The 25238-nt window shown below is 41.4% G+C and overlaps 1 protein-coding gene across 5 annotated transcripts in view; it reads left to right on the plus strand.

Annotated features, from left to right (window-relative positions):
- Positions 1-8413: 8413 nt before the first annotated feature.
- The window catches only part of GK (glycerol kinase), a 76750-nt gene continuing 59925 nt past the window's right edge, over positions 8414-25238 (plus strand). For 3 of the 5 annotated variants that reach the window (XM_025277048.2, XM_025277046.2, XM_006056289.4), the window contains exons 1-3: positions 8415-8672; positions 20423-20496; positions 22857-22963. In XM_025277048.2, coding sequence (XP_025132833.1) covers positions 8595-8672; positions 20423-20496; positions 22857-22963 — 259 coding nt within the window. In that variant the 5' untranslated portion in view covers positions 8415-8594. Of the gene's footprint in view, positions 8673-20422; positions 20497-22856; positions 22964-25238 lie in introns of all 5 variants that reach the window. The other 2 variants (XM_025277045.2, XM_006056290.4) reach the window with 2 other exon arrangements.

Consider the following 25238-nt stretch of genomic DNA (forward strand, 5'->3'; position numbering starts at 1 on the left):
TACTGTAGAACAAAGTGAATCAGCCATATATATACATGTAACCACTCTTTTTTGGATTTCCTTCCCATGTAGGTCACTACAGAGCACTGAGTAGCATTCCCTGTGCTATACAGTAGGTCCTCATTAGTTATCTATTTTATACATAGTATCAATAGTGGATATATGCCATTGAGCTCATTTTTGTCATTATTCATATTTTTTCCATCTTTATATCAGTTTAGTTCAGTCGCTCAGTCATGTCTGACACTTTGTGACCCCATGAACTGCAGCACGCCAGGCTTCCCTGTCCATCACCAACTCCTGGAGCTTGCTCAAACTCATGTCCATCGAGTCGGTGATGCTGTCCAACCATCTCATCCTCTGTCGTCCCCTTCTCCTCCTGCCTTCAGCCTTTCCCAGCATCAGGTCTTCTCCAATGAGTCAGTTCTTTGCATCAGGTGGCCAAACTATTGGAGTTTCAGCTTCAGCATCAGTCCTTCCAATGAATATTCAGGACTGATTTCCTTGAGGATTGACTGGTTTGATCTCCTTGCAGTCCAGGGGACTCTCAAGAGTCTTCTCCAACACCACAGTTCAAAAGCATCAATTCTTCAGTGTTCAGCCTTCTTTATGATCCAACTCTCACATCCATACATGACCACTGGAAAAACCATAGCTTTGACTAGATGGACCTTTGTTGGCAAAGTAATGTCTCTTCTTTTTAATATGCTGTCTAGGTTGGTCATAGCTTTTCTCTCAAGGAGCAATCGTCTTTTAATTTAATGGCTGCAATCACCATCTGCAGTAATTCTGGAGCTCCCCCAAAATAAAGTCTGTCACTGTTTCCATTGTTTCCCCATCTATTTGCCATGAAGTGATGGGATTGGATGCCATGATCTTAGTTTTCTGAATGTTGAGTTTTAAGCCAACTTTTTCACTCTCCTCTTTCACTTTCATCAAGAGGCTCTTTAGTTCTTCTTCACTTTCTGCCATAAGGGTGGTGTCATCTGCATAGCTGAGGTTATTGAGATTTCTCCTGGCAATCTTTTTTTTTTTTTAATTTAATAATATTAATATTTTTATTTTTTTATTTTTTAATTGTTTTTTATTTAACTTTACAATATTGTATTGGTTTTGCCATATATCAAAATGAATCTGCCACAGGTATACATGTGTTCCCCATCCTGAACCCTCCTCCCTCCTCCCTCCCCATACCATCTCCCGGCAATCTTGATTCCAGCTTGTGCTTCTTCCAGCCCAGCGTTTCCCATGATGTACTATGCATATAAGTTGAATAAGCAGGGTGACAATATACAGCCTTGACGTACTCCTTTTCCTATTTGGAACCAGTCTGTTGTTCCATGTCCAGTTCTAACTGTTGCTTCCTGACCTGCATACAGGTTTCTCAGGAGGCAGGTCAGGTGTTCAGGTATTCCCATCTCTTTAAGCATTTTCCACGTGGAAAATCCCATCTTTATATATAGTAGCCAAAAGCAGAAAATAAAAAGGAGCATACATCTTTGTCTTCTGTTAGCCACTGGAGGCCTGGAGGTGAGCATATGCAGAGGGAAAGGCAAACAAGCACATGAAAGAGAAAGCATGAGGGATATAAGAGAATGTGAGCCTAGAGAGCCAAACAGATGCTAGGAGAAGGAAATCAAAGCAAGCAAAGTGTCATGGTCCCACCTTAAGCACCACTTGCATTTAACAGATCGAATCAAGGCTTCAAAGGCATTCCAGGTATCACCCTTGCCCAGAACCTTATCAGGAACAGGTTTTCAATTGAAAGCTTCTCAACTTAGTTCAAAGGTTTTAGAAGACGAGAAAGCTTCTGGATGCTCTTACTTTGACTTTTCCAAAAGAGCCAGTATCTCTGTTGTAACCAAATATGACCAAGAATTATATTCTGTGAGGAATAGAGAAGACATCAAAATGTACTCATCATATCATTTCTCTGGTGCTCTAAAATCAAGTGCCTAAAAACAGCAACCATTTATTATCTCTCATAACTCTCTATGAATGAGCTAGACATAGCTGGTTTTCTTGCTCTGGGTGATATTGGCTAAGGTCACTCATTCAGCTTGGTCCCTCATTTAGCAGCTGCAATCAGCTGGGACCTCTGCTGTGGCTGATATATCCAAGATGGTTTCATTCATGTATCTGGAAGCTGGTGCTGGTCAACAAAAATGCCATAGTTTTCCTTCACGTGGCTTCTCATTGGCTAGCAGGTTAGTTTGGTTTTCTTAACAGCATGGTGGCTCAGTTTCAAGAGGGCATATGTTTCTTGTACAAAGACTTATTCAAGTCTCTGCCTGCATCATATTTTCTAACATCCCATTAATCATGAAAGTCACATGGCCCAAGCCCAGTGTCCTCTGTACCTGTGAAGGGACAGAAGTGAGTTGCGACTAATTTGGGTAAGGGAGAGTAGAATAGTTACAGGAGATGTAAATGTCTATAAAGTAGTGGTTAGGTTTTGTCTGCTTATCAAGGGAAATGTTACCATTTTATACCAAAAACATTAATATGGGCAGCCTCTGACACAATGTATTCCAAAACACAAGTCTATATTTTGATATGCTTTTTTACAGCTTAGACTTTGTACATACTGCCCATCACACCTATGACAGTTGTAAGCCTTTATTTGTATCCAGTAGCAAAGTCTATAACAAAACTTTAAAATAGCCACCCTCCTCCCCCGCCAAAATGTGGGAAGGTACAACACAAGGACATTATTATCAAAAGGCACAATTCATTAGGAGCCACTTATATAACAGTCTATCATATTGATAGATTCATTCATTCATTCAACAGTCACTTATAGAACACCCACACCCTAGGGATATAATAATGATCAGGAGAAAATCCCTGGTACCAGGGAGCCTTGTACATTGCATTTGAGGGGTCAGGAATCTGCATCCTTAATAAGTGCCCTAGGTGATTCTGACACAGACTAATGTTTGAGAATCTCTGCCTCTGACCTTTACTACCAGTATTCTAAGTGGATTATTTGATTGTTAACAGAGAACTAAGATTTGGGACAAAAGAGTTCTATACAAGTCAGAAGACAAATTTCTCATGTCTCACAGTTTTGCCAAATCCCAGAAAAATAGATATTCTAGCATATGCATGGCACAGTGGCTCTCAAAGTGTGGTCCTTGTACCATAGGAGCATCACCTGGGAGCTTGTTAGAAATGCAGATTTTCAGACCTCATCTACTAAACCAGGAATTCTGGGGTTATGGGCCCAGGTTTTAACAAGTCCTCTATATCAGGGATCCCCAACCTCTGGGATCTAATGTCTGATGATCTGAGGTGGAGCTGATGTAATAATAAAAGAAAGAAAGTGCACAATAAATGTAATGGGCTTGAATCATCCTGAAACCAAACCCCATCCCCGTCTGTGGAAAAATTACCATTCATGAAACCAGTCCCTGGTGCCAGAAAGGCTGGGGACCGCTGCTAGGTGGTTCTAATGTAGGTAAAGTTTGAGAATGATCACCATATCTATTATAACAGTAACATTGCATTAAATGATATATAATGCTAGGGAGTTTGTTGTTGTTGTTCAGTCACTCAGTTTTGTCCAGCTCTTTGTGACCCTATGGACTGCAGTATGCCAGGCTTCCCTGTCCTTCACTATCTCCTGGAGTTTGCTCAAACTCACATGCATTGAGTCGATGATGCCATCCAACCATCCATTGTCTGTCACCCCCTTCTCCTCCTGCCCTCAATCTTTCCCAGCATCAGGGTCTTTTCCAATGAGTCAACTCTTCAAATCAGGTGGCCAAAGTATTGGAACTTCAACATCAGTCCTTCCAATGAATATTCAGGGTTGATTTCCTTTAGGATGACTGGTTTGATCTCCTTGCTATCCAAGGAACTTTCAGGAGTCTTCTCCAGCATCACAGTTCGAAAGCATCAATTCTTCGATGTTCAGCCTTCTTTATGGTCCAACTCTCCCATCCATACATGACTACTGGAAAAAAACACGGCTTTGACTATACAGACCTTTGTCGGCAAAGTGATGTTATACTTAGATTGTTAACATGCCTGCGAGGAGACTGTCCAGTTCACATAGCAAGAGGGGAAGGCCCTCAATCTGGCTGTTATTATCAAGTATATTTAAATTTTGAATCTATCTTTAACTTCCTTTGCTACCTTGGGCACAGCACTTCGTGTGTCTGCCTAAATCGTTCCAGTCCCATAAAATATAGAAGGACTGCTCCTATTAATTATAATCCTTTCCAGCACTAACTTTCCAGGTTATACTTATTTTTTTGTATCTCTGTCTATCCATATCCAAGTAATCATTAGAAAAACCCGGAGAGGTTAAGGAAAAGCTAGCTTTCCAAACAGACTAGACTATCAAATCATTTTGGACAACTGATTTTGAATAAAGACCTGATCAAAGAGGCAGTGAGAAACAAACAAAAAAAAATAGACTAGAGTAGAAAAATAAGTCGGGCAAATATGAAAAGACCAAGAAGTGTTACTGGACAAAAAGAAAAAAAATTCTCTAAGGAAATGTGGCCTTTCTGCTTATGTAAATTCTTTGTAAATTAATAAGAACAAGAAAAACTAGAGGAGAAATATAAATGAAACACCCGGAAATTCTTGGGGGGAAGGGTGGAGTTAACACTGATTCCTTGCTGTACCAGTCAGAGATATTTCACAATGAGCTTTCGATGATTCAAGCTACTTAAATCATTTGCATGAGGGACCTTGGTCTTTACCTCTGGATTTCTTTGATAGAAACACAACTGCTACTAAGCTTCCATCTTGCTTTTCATGATGAACTGTGCTACTTGCAGAGTGTTTTCACAGATACTGTGTTACTTAAGTCTCACATTAATCTACCCATGTCAGAGATATTTTCCCTATTTTACAGATAAGCAAAAGAAAGCCATGGGAGGCAATGAGATACTCAAGTTCAGGAAGATTAAGTGTTAAATGCCAGGGTCAACTTCAAACCAAGGTCCTTAGTTTTCCAATCCAGTGTTTCTTCTATCGCTTTGCTTACAAATCTCAGTGGGTGTTGGGGAGATCAAGGTGGACCAGCATCCTATCTTCTTCCTTTTTATCCGTTTCTCTTCCTAATTTTCCTCAGGTTGCCATCAGGGCACTCTGCTTGTGTCAGGAGGTAGAAATTCTGGTCTTGGTTCTACCACTGAAGGTCTCAGACAAGTCACTTATGCACTCTGGGCCTCACGTGGACCATTGTTATGATGAGATTAAATTCATTTTATGGCATTTTATGGCAAGACAAGAAAAATTTAAACATGATGTTATTCTCTGCGTGTTTGGGTTTCCTCTGTCCCCTTTAGTGTGTATTGTGCATCTGCATCACAGACCTCCTTAGGAGATACCATTCCTTCCTAACTTTGTAACAGTCAGGATGACCCACTACTAGCTTTCTACATGCAGATCTGGATTGTGTAAACATGTCAATATGTCATTTGACATATCACCTTTAGTCTCAAAAACATAACTGTGCTCTGTCTTCTGACAGGCCTTAGAGCTTTCTAAAAGATGGTCTCCTTGGCTATAATCCTCAGGTTGGCTCAGAAAAATTTTCCATTTCTTTTTTGAATCGACTTTTGATTAATTTCTTTTTTGGGGGAGGGCACGCTGCATGGCATGTGGGATCTTAGTTCCCCGACCAGGGATTGAACCTGCACCCCCTGCATTAGGCGCATAGAGTCTTAACTGCTGAACTGCCTGGGAAGTCCCTTAATTAATTTTGCATCACCAGTTATTTCCAACTTTTTCTCATAGGATGAAAAATGGAATCAGAATATATATTGATTGATTTTTATATTTATATATAAATCTATATTAAAAATCTATATATAAATCTATATTTATATATAAATCTATTCCCTGGTGGCTCAGAGGTTAAAGCGTCTGCCTGCAATGTGGGAGACCAGGGTTCGATCCCTGTGTCGGGAAGATCCTGGAGAAGGAAATGGCAACCCACTCCAGTATTCTTGCCTGGAGAATCCCATGGAGAGAGGAGCCTGGTAGGCTACAATCCATGGGGTCACAAAGAGTCAGACACGACTGAGCGACTTCACTTTCACTTTCATAATAGATTTAAGTTTCCAGACTGTAGCTGGGGTAAGGGATAGGAAACAGTATGCAAACAGGGATGATTCCAAAAGGATGAGAGTAAATAAGTTTCTGAGAGTCAGAGTAAATATTTAAGGTGTGGCGTTGAGATAAGGCTGAGCTGGATTCTCCCATTTAAGACCCATTGATACCCTTGGTATCAGTCATCAATATCAAGGCCTGCAAAACAAAGAGCTTAGTTGGAATCTTAGGAATTGCATTTCCAGAGACACAGATTCAGGTTCTCTTCTGGGAAAGAGAAAGAGTAAAGGGTTTATACAGGCAAAAGCCACAAGGTGGTTCAAGAATTACAAGTGAACCAACATAAGAATGGGAATATTTGTCTTTAAGGAATCGTGAGTTACATTTCAGTAAGTGTTCGATAAGTATCTTGAGTTTCTGGAACACTGGGCAGATGTTCTGAATGCCTATGTTAAAGATAAGAAGGGTTCAAAGTTTAGATTCCATCCAGGATAAGACATGCGTAAGTCACTTTTCCTCAAAGACATAAGTTCTGTTTTGGTAAAGGAATGACAATGTGGAACACACAGACTATCATGGGAACCACAAGATCAATAAGTTTCAGAATCTCTCGGGTACATCTAGCCCTACTTTTTCTGAAATGTCTGAATTCTGATCACACGATACTGCTGAACAAATGATTTGCCGTCCTGTTAGAATCTGAGAGTCAAAAGTGTGTGAAAGTTCAGACATACTCAGGGATTTTTGTTTAATGGATCAATGTGGTAGGTTTGGTGACTTTCTTTTTACTGCCTGTTAGAGTCTAGGAAATCTTTATCTGTATCAATTAACATTTTTCAGGGTTTTCCATCTGGGGCAAGTTATCTTAATTCCTTTACATTTGCTGGTATGCCTGTCTGTGTCTTTTCCTCTTCCAGGAAATTCAGAAATACTGTTTCATCTGCACTCCTAAAGCAGGTCAGTTTATCAGTACTTACCAAGTCCAGCATCTCCAGAAGTAGGCCTCATCTGGAACACTAGAATTTGATTTCTAAAAAGAGTATAGGAAAATTTGCTTCCAGAGCAAGAGTGAGAAAACTGTAAACACAAGAGATGAATAAGTGATGTGGTGGAGAGTAAGGCAAAAGGGGAAAAAATAAAAATGATGTTCCAGAACACTGAGAGGAACACTGAGGAAATGGGGTGGAAAAAAGTGTGAGAGTGGAAATAGTACAATGCTTTTGAAATTGATAGAGCACGCTGGTTTACAAAATCAATTTAGTGATTTTTCAACCAGCATTTTAACAAGATGATATGCAATAGAATAACAAAAATACAGAATGCATAGGATTGAAAGATAAATATTGTTTTGGAAACATTTAGAATATATGTAACGATATATAAAATATATATAACATGTAACTATATGAATATAAACGCACGCGCGTGCGCACGCACACACACACACACTCGAACATATGCCTGGGGTTGTTTTGTTAGCTATTTCTCATAGTAGGTCTCGGTCCAGAGTTTGAAAATTCCTGAAAAACAGGATCCCAAAGAACCCGGCAAAGTAAATTCAAGGTTAAATGAACAGGCCCCTTTCCTCTCCTTTTTCTGTCCACAGCATTTAACGGAGGGAGACGAAATGGCGGGTAAGGGAGAGGACACCAGAGGGAGGTCAAGCGAGGAGCAAGGGCGCATCAGGACAGGGGGGAGCCCCGGGACTTTCTGGATAGTCAATTGATGACCTGAGGAGGTTGATTTGTGAGCGCTTTCCTTAAACGCTAAACCGAAAGAACTTCTGAGTTCCTTATCCCTAAAAAACCTCCAGAGGCGAAGGATTCGCGCTGCTCCTGAAGGTGACACTACCTAGGGTCAGCCCCAGTGAAGGAGATTATTCTTAAGTGGGACGAGGAAGGGGTAAGTGGGCGGGGCATCGGAAGCGCGGGAAGGCCCGGCGGGGTCGGTCCAAAGAGTGACTCACGCCGTGCTCTGCACAGCCCACCAGAGGAGCGAGCAGTTCCGCATTTTGGAACCCATCCGCGAGCTGAAGCCCCAGGGCGTAGGTGGGCTTGTGCCCTTTCTGTGGGCCAGTGATGCTCCCTGCAATGGGCAGCACCAGCTTCCCCCTGCGGCCCTGCTGCAGGCGGGCTTGGCTGCCGGCTCGCCGGGCCCACGTGACCTGCCGCGCGGGACACCGCCTCCGCCGCGCCCAGGCCCCGCCCCATGACGTCACGCTCCCTCAGACTGTCTGAACGTTCCTTCTCTTTCCGCTTTCGGTCATTGGCCGGCCTGGCAGACAGCGCCCCCCCCTTCACCCCGCCCCCGAAGTCGTGGGGAACGCGGTTGGGGGCGGGGCCTGGGCCGGAGGGGCGGGGCGAGAAGGCTCCGCGCCGGTAAAGGGGCCGCTCGAAGCGCGGTCCGAGCCATCTACTGCCGCCAGCCTGCAGGCCCTCCAGGCTAGCCGCACGCCCCTTCCCCGCCCGTCGCCGTCACCAGGGAAACGGGTCAAGACCGCCCGCCAACCCAAAGCTGGTTTCATGGCATCCGCGAAGAAAGCAGTGTTGGGGCCCTTGGTGGGAGCAGTGGACCAGGGCACCAGCTCGACGCGCTTTCTGGTGAGCCCGGGGTGGGTGCCACTTGAGAAGGTGCTGAACCGGGGCGGGAGCCTTGGAACGCCGGGGCTGGGTGTCGCGTCCCCATCCCGTTCTTCCCACGGCCCGGGGCCCCGGCTACGGGGCAAGAGGAGGAGGCCAAGGGTTCCGTAGTGGGACTTGCCACGCTGGAGCCGCCCCGCCCGGGCCTGGGGGAACGCGGCCTCTCGCGACCCCCGCGGCTGAGCTGAGTAGCCCTGGCCTCGGTGGTGGAGCGCGGCCGCCTACTGATGGGGGGATTCCTCCCCCGAAGGGAGCTAGGACTCATCGAGCATCCGTTCAGAGCGGCCCGCCTGCAGCTGGGGACAGGTGGCCACACTGACCGCTGCTGCAGTCTTCCCCAGAAGCATTTGGCCTGCCCGGCTCAGGACGTCCTTGGATGGGGGGAAGCTGTGTCACGGCTGTGGGAGCCTAACACAGCGTCTGTGGAGCAGTCAAACAAATATAGTATTTGCGTGATGATGCCTTGTCATCGTCTCCCACAGACATTGCAGAAGGTAGAATGCTCAGGGGGCTGGCGAGTGGCAGAACACATTAGGGAAAAGTCACACTACACTGTTTTTACCGGAATCTTGATTTCATTTCGAAGCTTCATAAATTTCAGTTCCGATACTTTGCCTGTTACAAAGATGACTGTCCTCTCGGCACTTCACAACATAAAGTGACAGGGAAATTGTTTCTCTTTTTATTTGCCATGTGTGACAGCAGAGTTTTGCCATAATGGAGTGCTATTTAAGTGACTCTCTGCTGATTGATTTGTTTGGGGCCATTAGGAAACTTGCTCTTAAAGTAATCTAGTACTGAGTTCAGTAAGATCATTTAAAAGTAATTGAAATAAACTGTTATTGGTTAAGAGCTCATTCTTACAATGGACATTTGACTAACCTGGCAAGTTGATATAAATATTTAATGATTGCTTAGCTCTCTCTTCACTTCTTTGTCTCAATTCATGTTTTGATGTCTTCTTTAGTATGTATATGTATGTATACATTGTATATACCTTATATATATATTTTTCAGAACTCTATTTAGTTGACCACTTGACTAAAACCTGCATCTGTACCTTCATTTTGATACTCATCTCTCTTGTCTAAAGTCAGAAGCTTTCAGTCCAGTTTTAGCTTGGTTCTTATTTAATGACTTATGCTGGTTTGAGCTGCCAAGACCTAATTCTCCTGTTTCTTACATTGTTTATCTTTTGATCAGACAGGGCAGGTTTTACTTTGTCTTATTTTCATATAAATATTTATAAAGTAACCCTGAATCATAAGTAAGAAAGTTCACCCAACTAGATTTGATTAATAAAGTATGCAGTCATCACTACCATCTTCCCAGATTAAGAAAGACCATTAAGACATGTGTGTTGACTAACTGTGGGTTGAGTTTTGAAGCCACATTCAAGAATTGCCCACACAAATGCCTGCAGGGGACAGACAGGTAGAGGGAGGAGGAAGGCTGGAGAGTGGACTCAGACTAAAGGGACAGCCTCTAGCTGCCAGGCGGGAACACTCACCTCATGTTGCACAAGCTTCAGATTCTTTAAGAAAAATTGGTAGTCAAGCGTTTTCAGTGAAATCTTCCTGTCCTTAAATGTTGGCAACTAGTTGCTAATGGACTGTAGGGGCCAAACCAAACATGGCAGTTGTTCCCAAGTTGATACAGCCTTTGCCCTCTGTGAAAGTGGGTAAAATATTTCCTAACTCTGTAGGCTGCCTTTTGAGTTGCCAGCCTGACTGTGCTGGTCTTCCTTTTGACTTGTCAGTGTTGCTGTACATGGGGCTTCCCTGGAGGCTCACATGGTAAAGAATCTGCCTGCAATGTGGGAGACCCAGGTTCAATCCCTGGGTCGGGGAGATCCCCTGGAGAAGGGAATGTATTCTTGCCTGGAGAATCCCATGGATGGAGGAGGCTGGTAGGCGCTACAGTCCATGGGGTCGCAGAGTCGGACACAACTTAGAGACTAACACTGTTGCCATGCATGTAGCCCAGCAGTTTTCTTTATCTACTGCAGGTTGTTCCTGGCCCCTCAGATTCTGTTGCCCGAGGAGTGTCTTTCTGCATTGGTGGGGAAGGAATGAATCAACTTTATATTATCATAGTTGGTTGTTCAGCGATTGACATGAATAGCAGGAGCCTTTAAGAAGTCGGCTGCTGTTTACTGTGGCTTGATCTCAATGAGTAAGCTAAGGTGCACATTCAGAAGGCTCCCATCCCGCTTACAGAGTGATGTTTAAAAGTTGATCAGTAAAGTTTCCTGCTCCTTGAGAAACAACTCTTCAAGAAAGCTTCAGAGGTAGATAGAAGACTACTTGTGTGAAGAAATTCTGGGTGAAGTAGAGAAAAATCTGGCAATGGTTTAGAAAGGTTTTTTTTTTTTTTTTTTTTCTCCCTTGGTTATAAGGAAAGAAGTTGCTAAACCACTGTCTGCAAATTTCAGATAATAGATTTGCTGAACAAGTGCTTCAGTCACAAAGTGATCCCCAGGGGTTGTACCAGTCATATTGTTCCACATCGTAATTATGACTCAGAAATAATTGCTTATCTTCTCAGGAAAGAATACAACAAATAAGAACTGTCATAAGGAAGCTTATAAAGTGAAAAGTATTAAAATAATTTCCTGGCCATTATTCATTGCATTTGCATGTCTCATTCAGTGTTCACAGGACCAATCACCTCACTGAGCTTCCCTGTCCCTTTTTCTATGCCAGTTACATTTTTTCCCCCATAAAGGACACAAGATTTGTTTATTCACGTTCTCTCATCCAAGGGAAATGCCTCCTCCCCATTTTCCCATATCTGCTCCTTGAAATTCTGTTCTTCCTCCAAATAGTGGCTCAGTTACCATCTCTTGGTGGAAGTCTTTGCTCAAACCCTTTCTCAGAATTTCTCCCCCTTCCTAGAGCATTCTTTTTATGTCTCTGTTAATAGCTCTTATCAGCTTTATTTTGTGTTATTATATTATCTGCTGAACTTAAAGCAGGAATCTCCTTTTGGAGACTTGTTCATCTTTGTATTCCTTAAAATATCTTGGTCAACATGAGAAATGAACACCTGTCTTCTCTACAGGGAGTGCTTTACACATATTTCTTGAAAAGATTTTTATAGGTCAACTGAATTTGAATTCAGATTCTCCTTTTTATTTTGTCAAAACATCTTAAACCTCTCTGTCTGATTACTTAATTGCTTCTCTTTTAGTAGTAGAGCTGCAAATTTAGAATGTCTTCATTTCTTCCTCTAGTAGTCAAAGACTTAACCTGGGGACCCTAGGCATATGTTTTGCACCAAAAGAAAATTTCCAACTTGTCTGATAGGAAAGTGAGCTGGGCTTGGCAAGGGTTTACCCAGATTGCAGAGTAGGAACTTCTTGGAAAGAGAATTAGTGTAACAGGTTTGAAGGAGGGGCCGTTTCTTTATAAGTCAAAAGCTTCTGCTTAAACAGTCAACTTCCTTCTTTAATTTGGTAGCTTTGTTGTTTCCCCATTAGATTGACTGTTAAAAAAAGACTCCACCTAGAAGGGTAGGATGGGGTAGGAGGTGGGAGGGTAGCTCAAGATGTAGGGGATGTGTGTATATTGATGGCTGATTGGTGTTGATGTATGGCAGAAACCAACACAACATTGTAAAGCAATTATCCTCCAATTAAAAATACATTAAAAAACAAAGGCTTGGATTGTGTTGTGCCTGTGATGTGTCAGGTACTTTTTGAGGACTTTCCCAACATTATCTCATTTAATCCTCATGCAACTGTGATGTAGGTAGTATTATTGAGCTCCATTACACAGGTGATTAGAACGTGTTGGGGAATGTGCCCAAGGTTGCAGAGTGACTGGTGGAACTGGGATTCAAATCCAGGTCTCTCCCAGTCAGAAGCCTACCTTCCTAACTCCTCCTGCCTTCAGTAGGTTCCCCAGTTTTCTGAGTACAGTTGTTTCTCCGTATCCAGGGGATTGGTTCCAGGTCCCCCATGGATACTAAAATCATAGGATGCTCACATCCCTTATATAATGAAATAGCATATCACTTGCATATAATCTAGGCACATTCTCCCTTATGCTTTAAATCCTCTCTAGATGACTTATACCTAACACAATGTAAATACTGTGTAAGGTTGTAAATACAGTGTAGATGCCATGCACATAGGTGACAGGCACAGGGTAACTTCATGTTTTGCTTTTTGGAACTTTCTGGAATTTTTTTTTTGAAAACACTTTGGATCTGCAGTTGCTCAAATCTGTAGAAACAGAACCGTGGATGTGGAAGACCTTCTGTGGAGGGAAGATAGGAGGCTGGGCACTTACCAGTTCTGATTATGGTCACAGATGAATCTTCACCAAGTAAAACAGACTTACACACTGGTTTCACAATATGTTTTTTTTTTTAAAGGTTGCCTTTGAATAAGTACTGCTGGTTTTGATCATCTTGTGACTCAGATTAAGTGGGGCCTGGGCAGGGCTTAGGTGTAGGCACCGTGGATAATGGTTGCGTAACCATTTTGTTCCAATAGCCAGCATCTGTGAAGAATGACTTGAATTGTAGCTCTATGCTTATTTTGGCAGGAAACATTGCCTTGGCCCTGGTTGTCTCATCATACTTAGAGATCTCAAGGTTAAGGGATGGGTTTCCGCTTTCTTTCATTTATGTATTCAACGCATAAATATTAAGCACACATTATGGGACAGGAACTAATGAACAGTGTATTTGGTAAAATGAATTTGGCCCACAGCTGGAATGAGACCCCTCTTACAATAAATGTAACTGTGTTTTCCAACCCCCACTAAGTTGGTTTTCTTTCTTGCCCATCACATTACAGAAATGGTAAGAACATCTCATCAGAGGGCTGCCACCCTCTCTTGTCCTCTTGTCTCATAAACATAAATGTTTAAAGCCTTCAGTTTGGACTTCCATGAGGGGCAGAGTGGTATCTTTTTTTCCCCCTCTCCAAAGCTTAACACAACGTTTGGCATCTGGTAGGTGCTCCTTGGGCTTCCCTGGTGGCTCAGTGGTAAAGAATCTGCCTGCCAATGCAGGAGACACAAGAGACATGGGTTTGATCATGGGAGATCCCTGGAGGAGGAAATGGCAACCCACTCGAGGTTTCTTGCCTAGAGAATCCCATGTACAGAGGAGCCTGGTGGGGGCTACATAGAGTCCATAGGTTCGCAAAGTGTTGGACACAACTTAGCGACTAAACAACAGCAGCAACAGAGGTGCTTGTTACTTGAATAGACATCAGTAGAGAGAGGCCTCCAGGGCTTGATGTGTTGTCTAGAACTCTTGGACTGAAAGACTAGAAAGGGAAAACTTGTGGGGTCTTGGGAAAAGTTGGAGTTAACAACTATAGTTATATTAGAGGTATGTATAAATATATGCTATTGAATATAACCTCACTTTTTAAAGAAAAATATGCCATTTGCTATGTTTTCTTTACTTCTCTGGCTTTGGGAAGATGCCATGATGCCATTTGTGGTCAAGTTTGCAATGTAACATGTTCGTAGTTAGTATTTTTATTTTAGATGCTACGGATTTACATAATATCATGGTGTTTTAGAGAGGGAGTTTGCATTCCTGAAAAATGTCTTACTTACCCAGTAGAGTGTGGCATGAGTAGGCTAGAGGGGAAATCACGTGGGGATGGGATGCTTGAGTTAGTCACAGGGTGGTTGAAGCAAGCCTTAAAGACAGTTACTTAGTAAGGACTGTATTTCGTGTCTCCACTACTCCCCTTTGGCTGAGACAGAAAAGGTGAGCATTGTTTCAGAAAGTTCTTTTTAAACAGTTCTTATAGAAGTAATTTTCCTTGTTTTAGGTTTTTAAGTGTCCCCCTCTTCCAAATCTGGAAATTGATCATAATGTAGGCACAGTGGTGAATATAGACTAATGACTTCTAACTCTCCTGCTTATAATAGAAATAGTAGTAGTAAGTGGCAGCAGTAGTAGTCGTAGCAACAGCAGTAGAGGTAACATCTTTTGGGTTTCTACTATGTGCCAGCACTATGCTGAACTTTTCTTTTCCTACCTGAACTTGTTTCTTCAGGTTTTCATTGCCCTCCTCCACCAAAAACAAACTCTGGAACCGAGACATGATTTGCGCTTAGAGATGAATACAGAACTGGTGATTTTTTTTTCATTTAATTTATTTTATTTTTTAACTTACAATATTGTATTGGTTTTGCCTTATATCAACATGAATCCACCGCAGGTATACACGTGTTCCCCATCCTGAACCCTCCTCCCTCCTCCCTCCCCGTACCATCCCTCTGGCAGATAGGTGGTAAGAGTTCAGATTAAAAAAAAAAAAATTGTGCATCGTCGCCAGTCCAGGTTCGATGCACGATTTTATTTTTTAATCTGAACTCTTATCACCTATCTGCTGTGCTGGTGATAGTAGTAATAATAGGAACAGTAATCAAAATAGTAGCGCTGATAACAACAGTAATGGTAACATCTTTGGGATACATGTTATGTGCTCACCTTGTATGAAATACTTTTCATGCATTACTTAGTCCTTTGCAGATGGAAAAATCAGCAACTTAGAAAAGTTTAAGTCAGACAGCTGACATGGGACTTCCGTGGTGGTCCAGGGGTTAAGGTCTTCCCAGGTGGCACTAGTGGTAAAGAACCTGCCAATGCAGGAGACATAAGAGACACAGGTTCTATCCCTAGGTCGGGAAGATCCCCTAGAGGAGGGTATGGCAACCCACTCCAGTATTCTTGCCTGGAGAATCCCCACAGACAGAGGAGCCTGGAGGGGCTACAGTCCATGGGGTCGCAAAGAGTCTGACGCAACTGAAGCGACTTAGCACACATGTCAGTGGTTAAGACTCCATGCTCCCACTGCAGGGGGCACCTGTTCAATCTCTGTTCTTGGTCAAGGAAGATCCCACATGCTGTGCTGCATGGTCAAAAAAAGACAAAAAAACACAACCAAAAAACTGATATGGACAGGTCTGAGCTTGACCCCCAGCCCTAGCTCTTCCTTCATATGACATCAAGCATGAGGCTCTCAACTGCCTTTCTGGCTCACATGCAGTTCTAAAACTCTCTCTCTCTCTTTTTTAATAGACATATGGTTGACACAGAAGGTCGTTTAAGTTTAAGATGTACACTGTGTTGTTTGATATATTTGTATATTGCCATATGATTACCACTGTAGCATTATCTCCGTAGCTCTGCCTTGTCACATAATTCTCACTCATTTTTTTTTTGGTGGAAACCATTAAGATCGAGTCTCTTAGCAACTTTGAAGTTTCTGGTACATTACCATTGACTCTAATCACTCTGCTGTGCATCAGCTCTCCAGAACTTATTTATCTACTAGTTCCAAGTTTCTCCCCTTAATGGATCTCTTTCTTTCAGCTATGTCCTCAAACATTAGCAACTGACTGCTGGTGTCTTCACTCAAACAGAGGTTGTTTAGAGTGAAACTGGCAATCTCTTTACCCCTTTTCATACTGTAATTACTGCTCCTTCCCATACTTTTGTTTTGTAACATTGCCTACTCTTTTTTTTTAACTTTTTATTTTATATTGAGGTATAGCCAATTAACAATGTTGTGGTAGTTTCAGGTGAACAGCGAAGGGACTCAGCCATACATATACTACATGTATTCATTCTCGCCCAAACTACCCTCTCATCCAGGCTGCCACATAACATTGAGCACAGTGCCCTGTGCTGTAAGTAGGTCCTTGTTATCCATTTGAATATAGCAAAACACTGCCTACTCTTAACTTGGAACCTGTAACTTGTCATCCTTGAGTATTCCTCCTTTTTTGTCATTCCTCCCTATCCAAGCCCTTGATGCATCTAAATACTTATACCTCCTAAACTGAATATCTCAGCAACGCACTTCATTCAGTACCCACGGCTGCCAAGACACCTCTAGGCATCTTACATGGATCACTGCAGACACATACATCCTCAGCTGCTTTGCCTGCCTCAGCCTACCTTCCCCACTGTTCCCAGTCTTCGTCTGCAAATTACATCTTCTGAGAGCCCCTCTCTGACTCCCCCCAAATCTGGGTTAGATGTCCTTCCTCCTCTTGATAGCATAGGCAGCCCTATGTTAGAAAACCTCTTCCTATTTGCTGCCACTTAATGGATGAAAACATCACAATTAGTCCTGGTATGATTTTGTACTGGAAAAGCTCTGGTATTTAGAAAACCTAGAGCTTAGCCCTGTTTTGTCAGTTCCATCCCATCTCTTGGAGCTTACTTGGTAAGTAAGAGAGCATTTCCATTAGGTCCATGGGTTTCAGCTTGTATTGTCATTTTGCTTTCTGCCTTGGAACTCCATGGTTAAGCGCACTTCTAGAAGAGTTTAAATCTGGAAGCTGAAGTCAATAAAATATGAAATCTAAGGTAGGGTGTGGTCCAGAGACTGAGCTAAAACTCTCTGTCCCTCCCTCCCTCCCGGCTTCTGAAAGGTCCTAGAGATGCGGGGAGGATGCTGAACACTGGCCCAGATCTCTTCCAGATCCCATAAACTCTTGTGTATTCCTTTAAATGAATTTTCTTAAAATGAATTTTTTAAAAGAGTTTCTGTTCTGTGCCATTGTGCATCTGCAGTTTGGACTGATCTTTAAAATGAGTTTCAAACTTGAAAAGGGTGAAAAAGATGAGGAGCATCTGTAACTCAGGGGTGTTTCTCCTTTGCCATCGTTTTTACACGAATGACCATGCTACTCATTTTATAAAGCAAATTGTATAGCCATTGCCATCTTTTGAAATCTACCTGAAAAGAACAGACTAGCATTTTTGCTCCTGGGTAATGTGTTGTCATTGGAGTTACCTACTTCCCTGGTGGCTCAGATGGTAAAGCATCTGTCTACAATGCGGGAGACCTGGGTTCGATCCCTGGGTTGGGAAGATTCCCTGGAGAAGGAAATGGCAACCCACTCCAGTACTCCTGCCTACAAAATCCCATGGATGGAGGAGCCTGGTGCAGGCTACTGTCCATGGGGTTGCAAAGAGTCGGACACGACTGAGCGACTTCACTTTCACCCATCAGCCATAGAGTCTTATGGAAACATCCTTAGCTTACTTTGGATACTTGTCCACCTGCAGACAAATGGATAATCAGGAGGCTTCATTACAATTCCTCACATGAACTAGGTATATGAGAAAAGTACTACTCCATAACTTCACTGTCCAATATGGCAGCCACTGGTCTTAGGTGGCTATTGATCACTTTGAATGTGGTTAGTCTGAATTGAGTTGGACCAGAAGTATAAAGTCTATACCAGATTTCAAAGACTTAGTACTAAAAAAGTAGACAAGCTAATCAATTTTGTATTGATCACCTGTTGAAATGATTTTAGATTTATTGGTTTAAAAATGTTAAGATTATTTTACCAGCTTTTTTTTTTTTTTACTGTTTTTTTGTGAGAAAATTTTAAATTATAAAATTATGTTATGAATTATATGTGGCTTGCATTTGTGACTTGCATTATATTTTTGTTGGATGATGATCCATGAAGCAAGTTGCAGATTCTAAAATAGTAAATCTAAAACTTGTCCCATACACTGGGGAGTGGTGCACGGGGTCAGATCCTAAACACCTAAAGGTGATGTCCATTTTCTCCTCAGAGTCAGAGCTCTAAAGAAGTAGAGAGGTCCAGACTTCATCCTCTTACATCCACATGTTCTGTGATCAGACATCACGCTCTAATATGCCAGATAGGATTTGCCAAATTACTTCCCTTTTCTGTGCCTATTTCAACAACCTTTAAATCCGTTTTTGTGTGTGTGCATAAGGGTCCTGACATTAGCCTACTTAAAACTAGGGGGTGATGGAAGAGGAAGCCTACTCCATTCATAGCTCCCTAGGTCCACTGTCGAAGTCTTATGAATCCATCCACCAAAAACTCACACCTTATTTTAAAAAAAATTTTCCTTGGAGGATAATTGTTTTGCAATATTGTATTGATTTCTGCTGTACAACAACTCGAATCAGCCATAATTATATGTGTATCCCCTCCCTCATAAGCCTCCCTCCCCCTTCCCATCCCACCCTTCTTGTTTCTTGTTCCAGGGTCCTGTGGGAACTTGTAGACTTTGGGATGGAGAAGGCAATGGCACTCCACTCCAGTACTCTTGCCTAGAAAATCCCATGGATGGAGGAGCCTGGTAGGCTGCAGTCCATGGGGTCATGAAGAGCTGGACACGACTGCACGACTTCATTTTCACTTTTCACTTTCATGCATTGAAGAAGGAAATGGCAACCCACTCCAGTGTTCTTGCCTGGAGAATCCCAGGGACGGGGGAGCCTGGTGGGCTGCCGTCTGTGGGGTCTCACAGAGTCGGACACGACTGAAGCGACTTAGCAGCAGCAGCAGCAGCAGATTTTGGGAACAGGAGTAATATGAGGAAACATACAACTATGGCTTCCTATTAGAGTTTCTGCCATTTAACCATTTCCCATTTGATTTAATAATGTATCTCCTAATAAGTACCTGATAGACCACAGTGTTTTAGATACTCAACAAATATTTATTAATTACTGACCCTAGGCCAGGCACTATCCCAGGCCCTAGAGAAACTTTAGAAAATAAAATGGGACAAATGGAGTGGACATCCTAGAAACTTACACTAATGCTAAACTTGTAAATTACTGGTATATTACACCGGGTTTCTGCCAACTGCCTTTTATTTATGATGTGTCAGGTTAACCTTTGACTTGTGAGATATTTTATCTCCTCAGAGGACTTGAGAATTTTCCTTCTTGCTTTCATTAGTTTATCACTTCCTCCCCAAAAGATGATGTGTGTGGTGAGTAAGGAGGTGAGCAGCAACAAGACTCACCATATGTTTCCCCTTATTACTTTGTCTTTCTGAGTCTGTCTTCAGCGAGGAATTTTCTCCCACAGGAAACCTAGGCCTGGAAACACTTTCTTAATTGGAGGTGACTTTACTGCTGCAATTAGAGTGATTGGGGAAGTTAATTTTAATTAAAAAATGAACTCTTAACTCTGAAAGGCTAAGTCATGTAATACTTAAATATAGATATACCCAGGTGAAAAATAATATTTGGAAAAGAAGTTGTTAGGTTTTTAGGAAGCGTTATTTTAATGGTGTTAAAATTGCAGAGGCTAGTACTGCACTTATTCTTTGGTAGCTTTCCTCCACAGGTTTTAATGTTTTATAATCAAGGGTCACCAATTCATGTCACAGAGAGCACTCAGCTTGATGCCACGGTCGGTCCTCTTCTCTCCTTCCTGATAACGACTCTCCTTGGCTCTCATAAGAGTGAGATGCATTGTTACACTTTCCTTCAAAGGAATTTACACAGGATGCTTTCCTGCCTGGGCATCTATGATTCCTGTTTCTACATGCGAGATGGATGCAGAATGGAACCTGACACTATCACTATCAGCACTGATCCAGCTCTTTTATTTTTGGTTTTCCTAATCTCTAAACGAAATCCATACTATTCACCGGTTGATGTATTAAATTTCCTACATCTGGAACCATTTTTTTAAAGAATGAAGAATTGCCTCTTCAGCTTTATCTTTAACAGATTTTCATTTATCTAAAAAGAAGTTATTTCTGAAGCTACCTTATAACTTGCATGATTCTATCTGAAGAGAGCATTGTTAGGCATTTCCTCTGAAATGATTTTTCTATCAGTGAATAAGAACTTCAGTTGCCAAATAACTTTTGAACATCTTTGCTGTCTACCTGCATTTTTTACTCTACTCTTGCAATATATTTTTCAGGTTTTCAATTCAAAAACAGCCGAACTACTTAGTCATCATCAAGTGGAAATAAAACAAGAGTTTCCAAGAGAAGGGTATGTTTCCTAATTTAATATGTAAAGATACCTCATATTTATTAGTCCATCTCAACCCACCTGCCCTATGTCTCTGTAAAGTAAACTTGACCAAACACCCTCCTGAGAAGACAAGTAATAGGTATTAGTCAAGAAAAGAAGCAGTAACTTGGGACTTCCCAGATGGTCCAGTGGTAAAGAATCGGCCTTGCAGTGTAGGGAACTTGGTTTCTATCCCTGGTCAGGGAACTAAGATCTGACTTGCCAAGGAGCAGCTGAGCCCATGTGCCATAACTCAGGCTTGGCTTAGCAAAAAGAATAAATAAATAAGTAAATATATATATATTAAAAAAAGAAGCACTAACTTGGTAGGTCAGCAAAAGTGTAACTGACTGATGGCTTAGAAATTCAGGGACAGAAAAGGAGTAGTAAAGTAATAAAGCAAAGGTGTATTAGATATCAGAAAGTCCATATTGACTTTGAAGTCATTTAGTTTTATATCTTCATTATTGTCAAGCTGCTTCTCTCCTGATTTGCACGTGAGGGTTTTTTCCTTAAATAAAGAAATGTTTTTTTTTTTTTAATTCATATATCTTAACATCTGCTACTAAATCATCCTTTTGGGAAATAATGTTCATATGTAGTAATTGTGGTATTACTAATATATATGCGCTATATAGTACATGTACATGTACTGTACAGTGTTCAAAAATTGATATTTATGACACAACCACTTTGAAAAACTATGTGGCAGTTTCTTATCAAATGAATCATATATCTGCTGCATTCCACTCTTAGGAATTCATCCAAGAGAAGTGAAAGCATATGCCTATAGAAAGACTTATCTACATGAATGCTTATAGTAGCTCTGTTCATAATAAAACTGGAAACCCCTCAAATGTTTTCCATCAGTAAACAATGAATATACTATTCATCAGTAAACAATAACAAATACTGTTCATCAGGTTTAAAACAGTGGCCTGATACATGCAACAACATGGTTGAATCTCTGATATCATGGAAAATGAAAAAAAGCTAGGCGTAGGAGACTACATCCTATATGACTATCTAAAATTTAAGAAAATGCTGAACTGATTAGAATGATAGGAATCCCGAAAGTGGTTGCCTGTGAGTGTGTGATTGACTTGAACGCATGAAAGAACTTTTCTGGTGCAATGGAAATAGTCTACATCTGGATGTGGGTTAGATTGGTATATGCATTTGTTGAAACTCAACAAATGTGTGTGCTTTAGATTTGTTCATTATATTGTAAAGTTTACTTCAATTTAAGAAAGAGGAAAAGCAGTACCTTACCAGATTTTCCATTAAAAATGTTCTCCTCTGTTTCAGGGAATTCCTTTGTTTAATAATAAAAGTTATTGACATGTTACTAGCATTGGAATGACTGTCCATAGACCTGATCCCATTGCAGTTTAAGAGAGAGGATAGTTAGTCTTGGAAGGATAGAAATTAGAAATATGTGGAAGGAGATCGGGTTTTTGGAAAGAGAAAATTTAGAGACAGAATTCATAGCTTGGGAAAGCTGGGCAGGCCTGGGCGAAAGCTGGGCAGACCTGGAGGAAGGCTGAGAAGAAAGGCATTTGGCATTCCCTTGCTACATCCAGATCATAGCATAGGAGTCTTTTAACTTGTGTCATTTCTACTTTTCCATAGATAAGGTATGCCATTTGTTTCTCCCAGATATTCACCCTTGTCATTTATTATGAGCCATTCATCCTTCTGAGGTCCTTGTACCTTATGTACAATTGCACTGGGATTTGGTCTGAAAACTTGGACCAATCACTTGTCTACATGAAATAGTTCTTGAAAGGAATTAAAAATTTTTTCCCTACTTTCTAACAAAACATTTTAGGAAAAATCATGACAAAAGTGATTAATATACTTCTTTGACTTTAGAATTTGTTGTGCTTCATAAATAAACAAACAAACAAATATATAAGCAAGGAAATCAGTCAGTGTGTCAAAAGAATAATATCTATATTTAGTCTGTTTAAAAATGACTAATGACTAGTGAAACGTGAATACTATCAGATTTCATCAGACCTACAAGATATAAAGAATTGGGGAACTTATTTCTTACTGGATTTGAAAAAATGATTTTAAAACAGGTAGAATATCTGCTGTTTGTGGCCTAGTATTACCTCCTTTGAAATGGTTAATTACTGTATGAAGAATAATAAAAATGTAAGGGAAATTGGCCTTTCTTTAAGTCATTGCTTTAGAATATTGGCTATGCTTTGCTTATCTAATTTTCTTCAGTTTATTCAGCCACACCCTCATAAGTGAACATCTCTAGAGAAATAAATTATATCTGTCTTGCTTGTTTGTGGACTAACCAAAATACTTTCTTTTGTTTGAAGGTGGGTGGAGCAGGACCCTAAGGAAATTCTGCAGTCTGTCTATGAGTGTATAGAGAAAACGTGTGAGAAACTCGGGCAGCTCAATATTGATATTTCCAACATAAAAGGTATTTTTAATGTTTTACTCTCTCTGTGATTATCTCAGTTAAATTCATTCGTTCATTCAGCACATACTCGAGTGCCTGTGCAATGGCAAGCATTTCTTCAAGAACTGAGGATGCAACAATAAACAGGAAGATCAGGTCCCTTTTCTCTTTGCTTTTGGTGCATTTGAGACCACCAATAACAACAGAGAAATATTAGCTAATTTCAGATATGGATAAGTTCCATGCAGAAAAAAAAAACCCAGTGATATGGTAGAGTATACGGAGAAAGGCTTCCTTTAGATTAGAAGGCCAGAGAAGGCCTCTTTGAGGATGTGACACTTTTTCTGATGTCCCGGAGGTCAAAAGGGGCCAGCCATACAAATATCTGGGGGAAGAATGTTTGAGGAAAAGAAAGTAGCATGTGCAAAGGCCCTGAGTGGGTATAAGCTTGGCCAATTCCTGGATCAGAAAGAAGGCCAGCATGTCAAAAACAACGTAAAAGAAGGGTTGTTTCTTACAACCTGATAAAGGCTTTCAGTTGGAATTGAAATCTGGAAAGTGGATAGGGCCTTGTTGGTCAGTTAGGAGTTTGGATGTTGTTCTTAGTGTCACAAGGAGCCATGAGAAGGCTTTAAGTGAGCTGATAGAGGATAACAGGGTCTGACTTGCAGTTTAGAAACAACTCCCTGACTGCTGTGTGGAGAGTGGATAGGAAAGGTGTAAGTGTGGACGCAAAGAGACCAGCGTGGAGACCACCCTGGGCATCCTGAGAGAGAGAGGACGATGACTTGATCAACAGTGGTTGTAGCGAAGGTGAGGAGAAAGGGCCAGAACTTGCTGATGAATTGGATATCAGGGGAGCAGAGAGAGTACTGGGGTGAGGGGGAGAGATGGGTCACAGATGAGACTTGATTTTTTTTTTTTTCCTGGAGCTCTTGGATAGAGATGCTCTTTACTGAGGAGAGAAAGAAGGAACAGCTTGGAGTGGACAGAGATTTGAAATCAAAGCACTTCATGTATGAAGTTGCCCTAAAATAATTGAGAGTGTGAGATTATTATAGACACCTCTGTTCATTCCTAGTAGTTTTAATAGAATATCTGCCTATGTTTGACTTTGCTTCATTCATACATGGAGGAAAAAATAACCCAGACATCTAAAATTGATGTGCTACTAATGTAAAGGGTGAAAGCACAATGTGGTTATTGCCATCTCCTTAGAGTTTAAATGTTTCTAGCTCATCATTCAAGGGCTATTCTGTTTCTTCCTTGGCTAATTTGTCTCTAGATAGAGGGAATAATTAGTTGTTGGTGATGGTTCCTTAATTCATGTCATCTTGGCTCTGAAATTGACTCACACTCCCAAGTTGAAACATTGATTTTTTTTTCCTCCAGAGTTTCCCTTATTTCCCTAAATAAAAGTCATTTCAAAAAAAGACTAAGCACAATCAAAACTAGTCATTCAGCAAACTCAGAATGCCTACAATGTGCTAAGTGCCCTTGGGACACAGTGGAGCACAAATAGGGTTATACAGCTGTCAAATGGGAGAAACATGTCAATCCCATTACAAATTCATGGGATACTGTAACAGTGATATTTCTGTTACTGCAGATTTTTACAAGAAATACCCACAGGCAGTTTGATATAGGTTAACAGCTTTTTAATATCCTACCCTCATTTTATTCCTACATCTAAGGGAAGAACTTCACACTTCTTTTAGAGTTGCATTCACCAAGTTTTAGATGAGTTGCATGTGGAAGTGATTGTTGCTCAGTTTTCTTGAATTGTCCTCACAGCTTTCACAGTCTAAACAGTGTAAACATATGAGGCATTCACCAGCACACTCTGTTGTCAAAATATCCATTACCAGTGACATTAATCATCTAGGTGGCTGAACGCCATGTTCAGGATGTAGCCTCCAGAGCCACTGGCCATGATTTTGACCTCTTTCTACCTCCCTTACAGGTGAGGTAGGCTGCGGTGTGTTAGCCTTCTGGACCTACTCAGGTGGTTCTTTTTTCTCTTGTTTTTGTGGTGTTCCTGAAGATGACACATAACTGCAGTCCAAGTGACTTGTCTTCCACTTGCACTGTCTGCAAGAGCACTGAACACATAGCTCCCTGCTCTCTGCTCCTCTGTGTCTGGCCAGTGTGAAACTTATACCCTAACCAAAGTGACCCAGTACTTCCTTCTCAACAACTCCCAGCCTACGGCCGAGGAAGAGAACATTCCACAAGCCCATCCATATCAGGCTGATTGTGCTAAAAAAAACTTTTTTCCCAGATAATTTCTTGAATG

This window comes from Bubalus bubalis, chromosome X (genome assembly GCF_019923935.1).
Source record: "Bubalus bubalis isolate 160015118507 breed Murrah chromosome X, NDDB_SH_1, whole genome shotgun sequence".
NCBI classification, from domain to species: domain Eukaryota; kingdom Metazoa; phylum Chordata; class Mammalia; order Artiodactyla; family Bovidae; genus Bubalus; species Bubalus bubalis.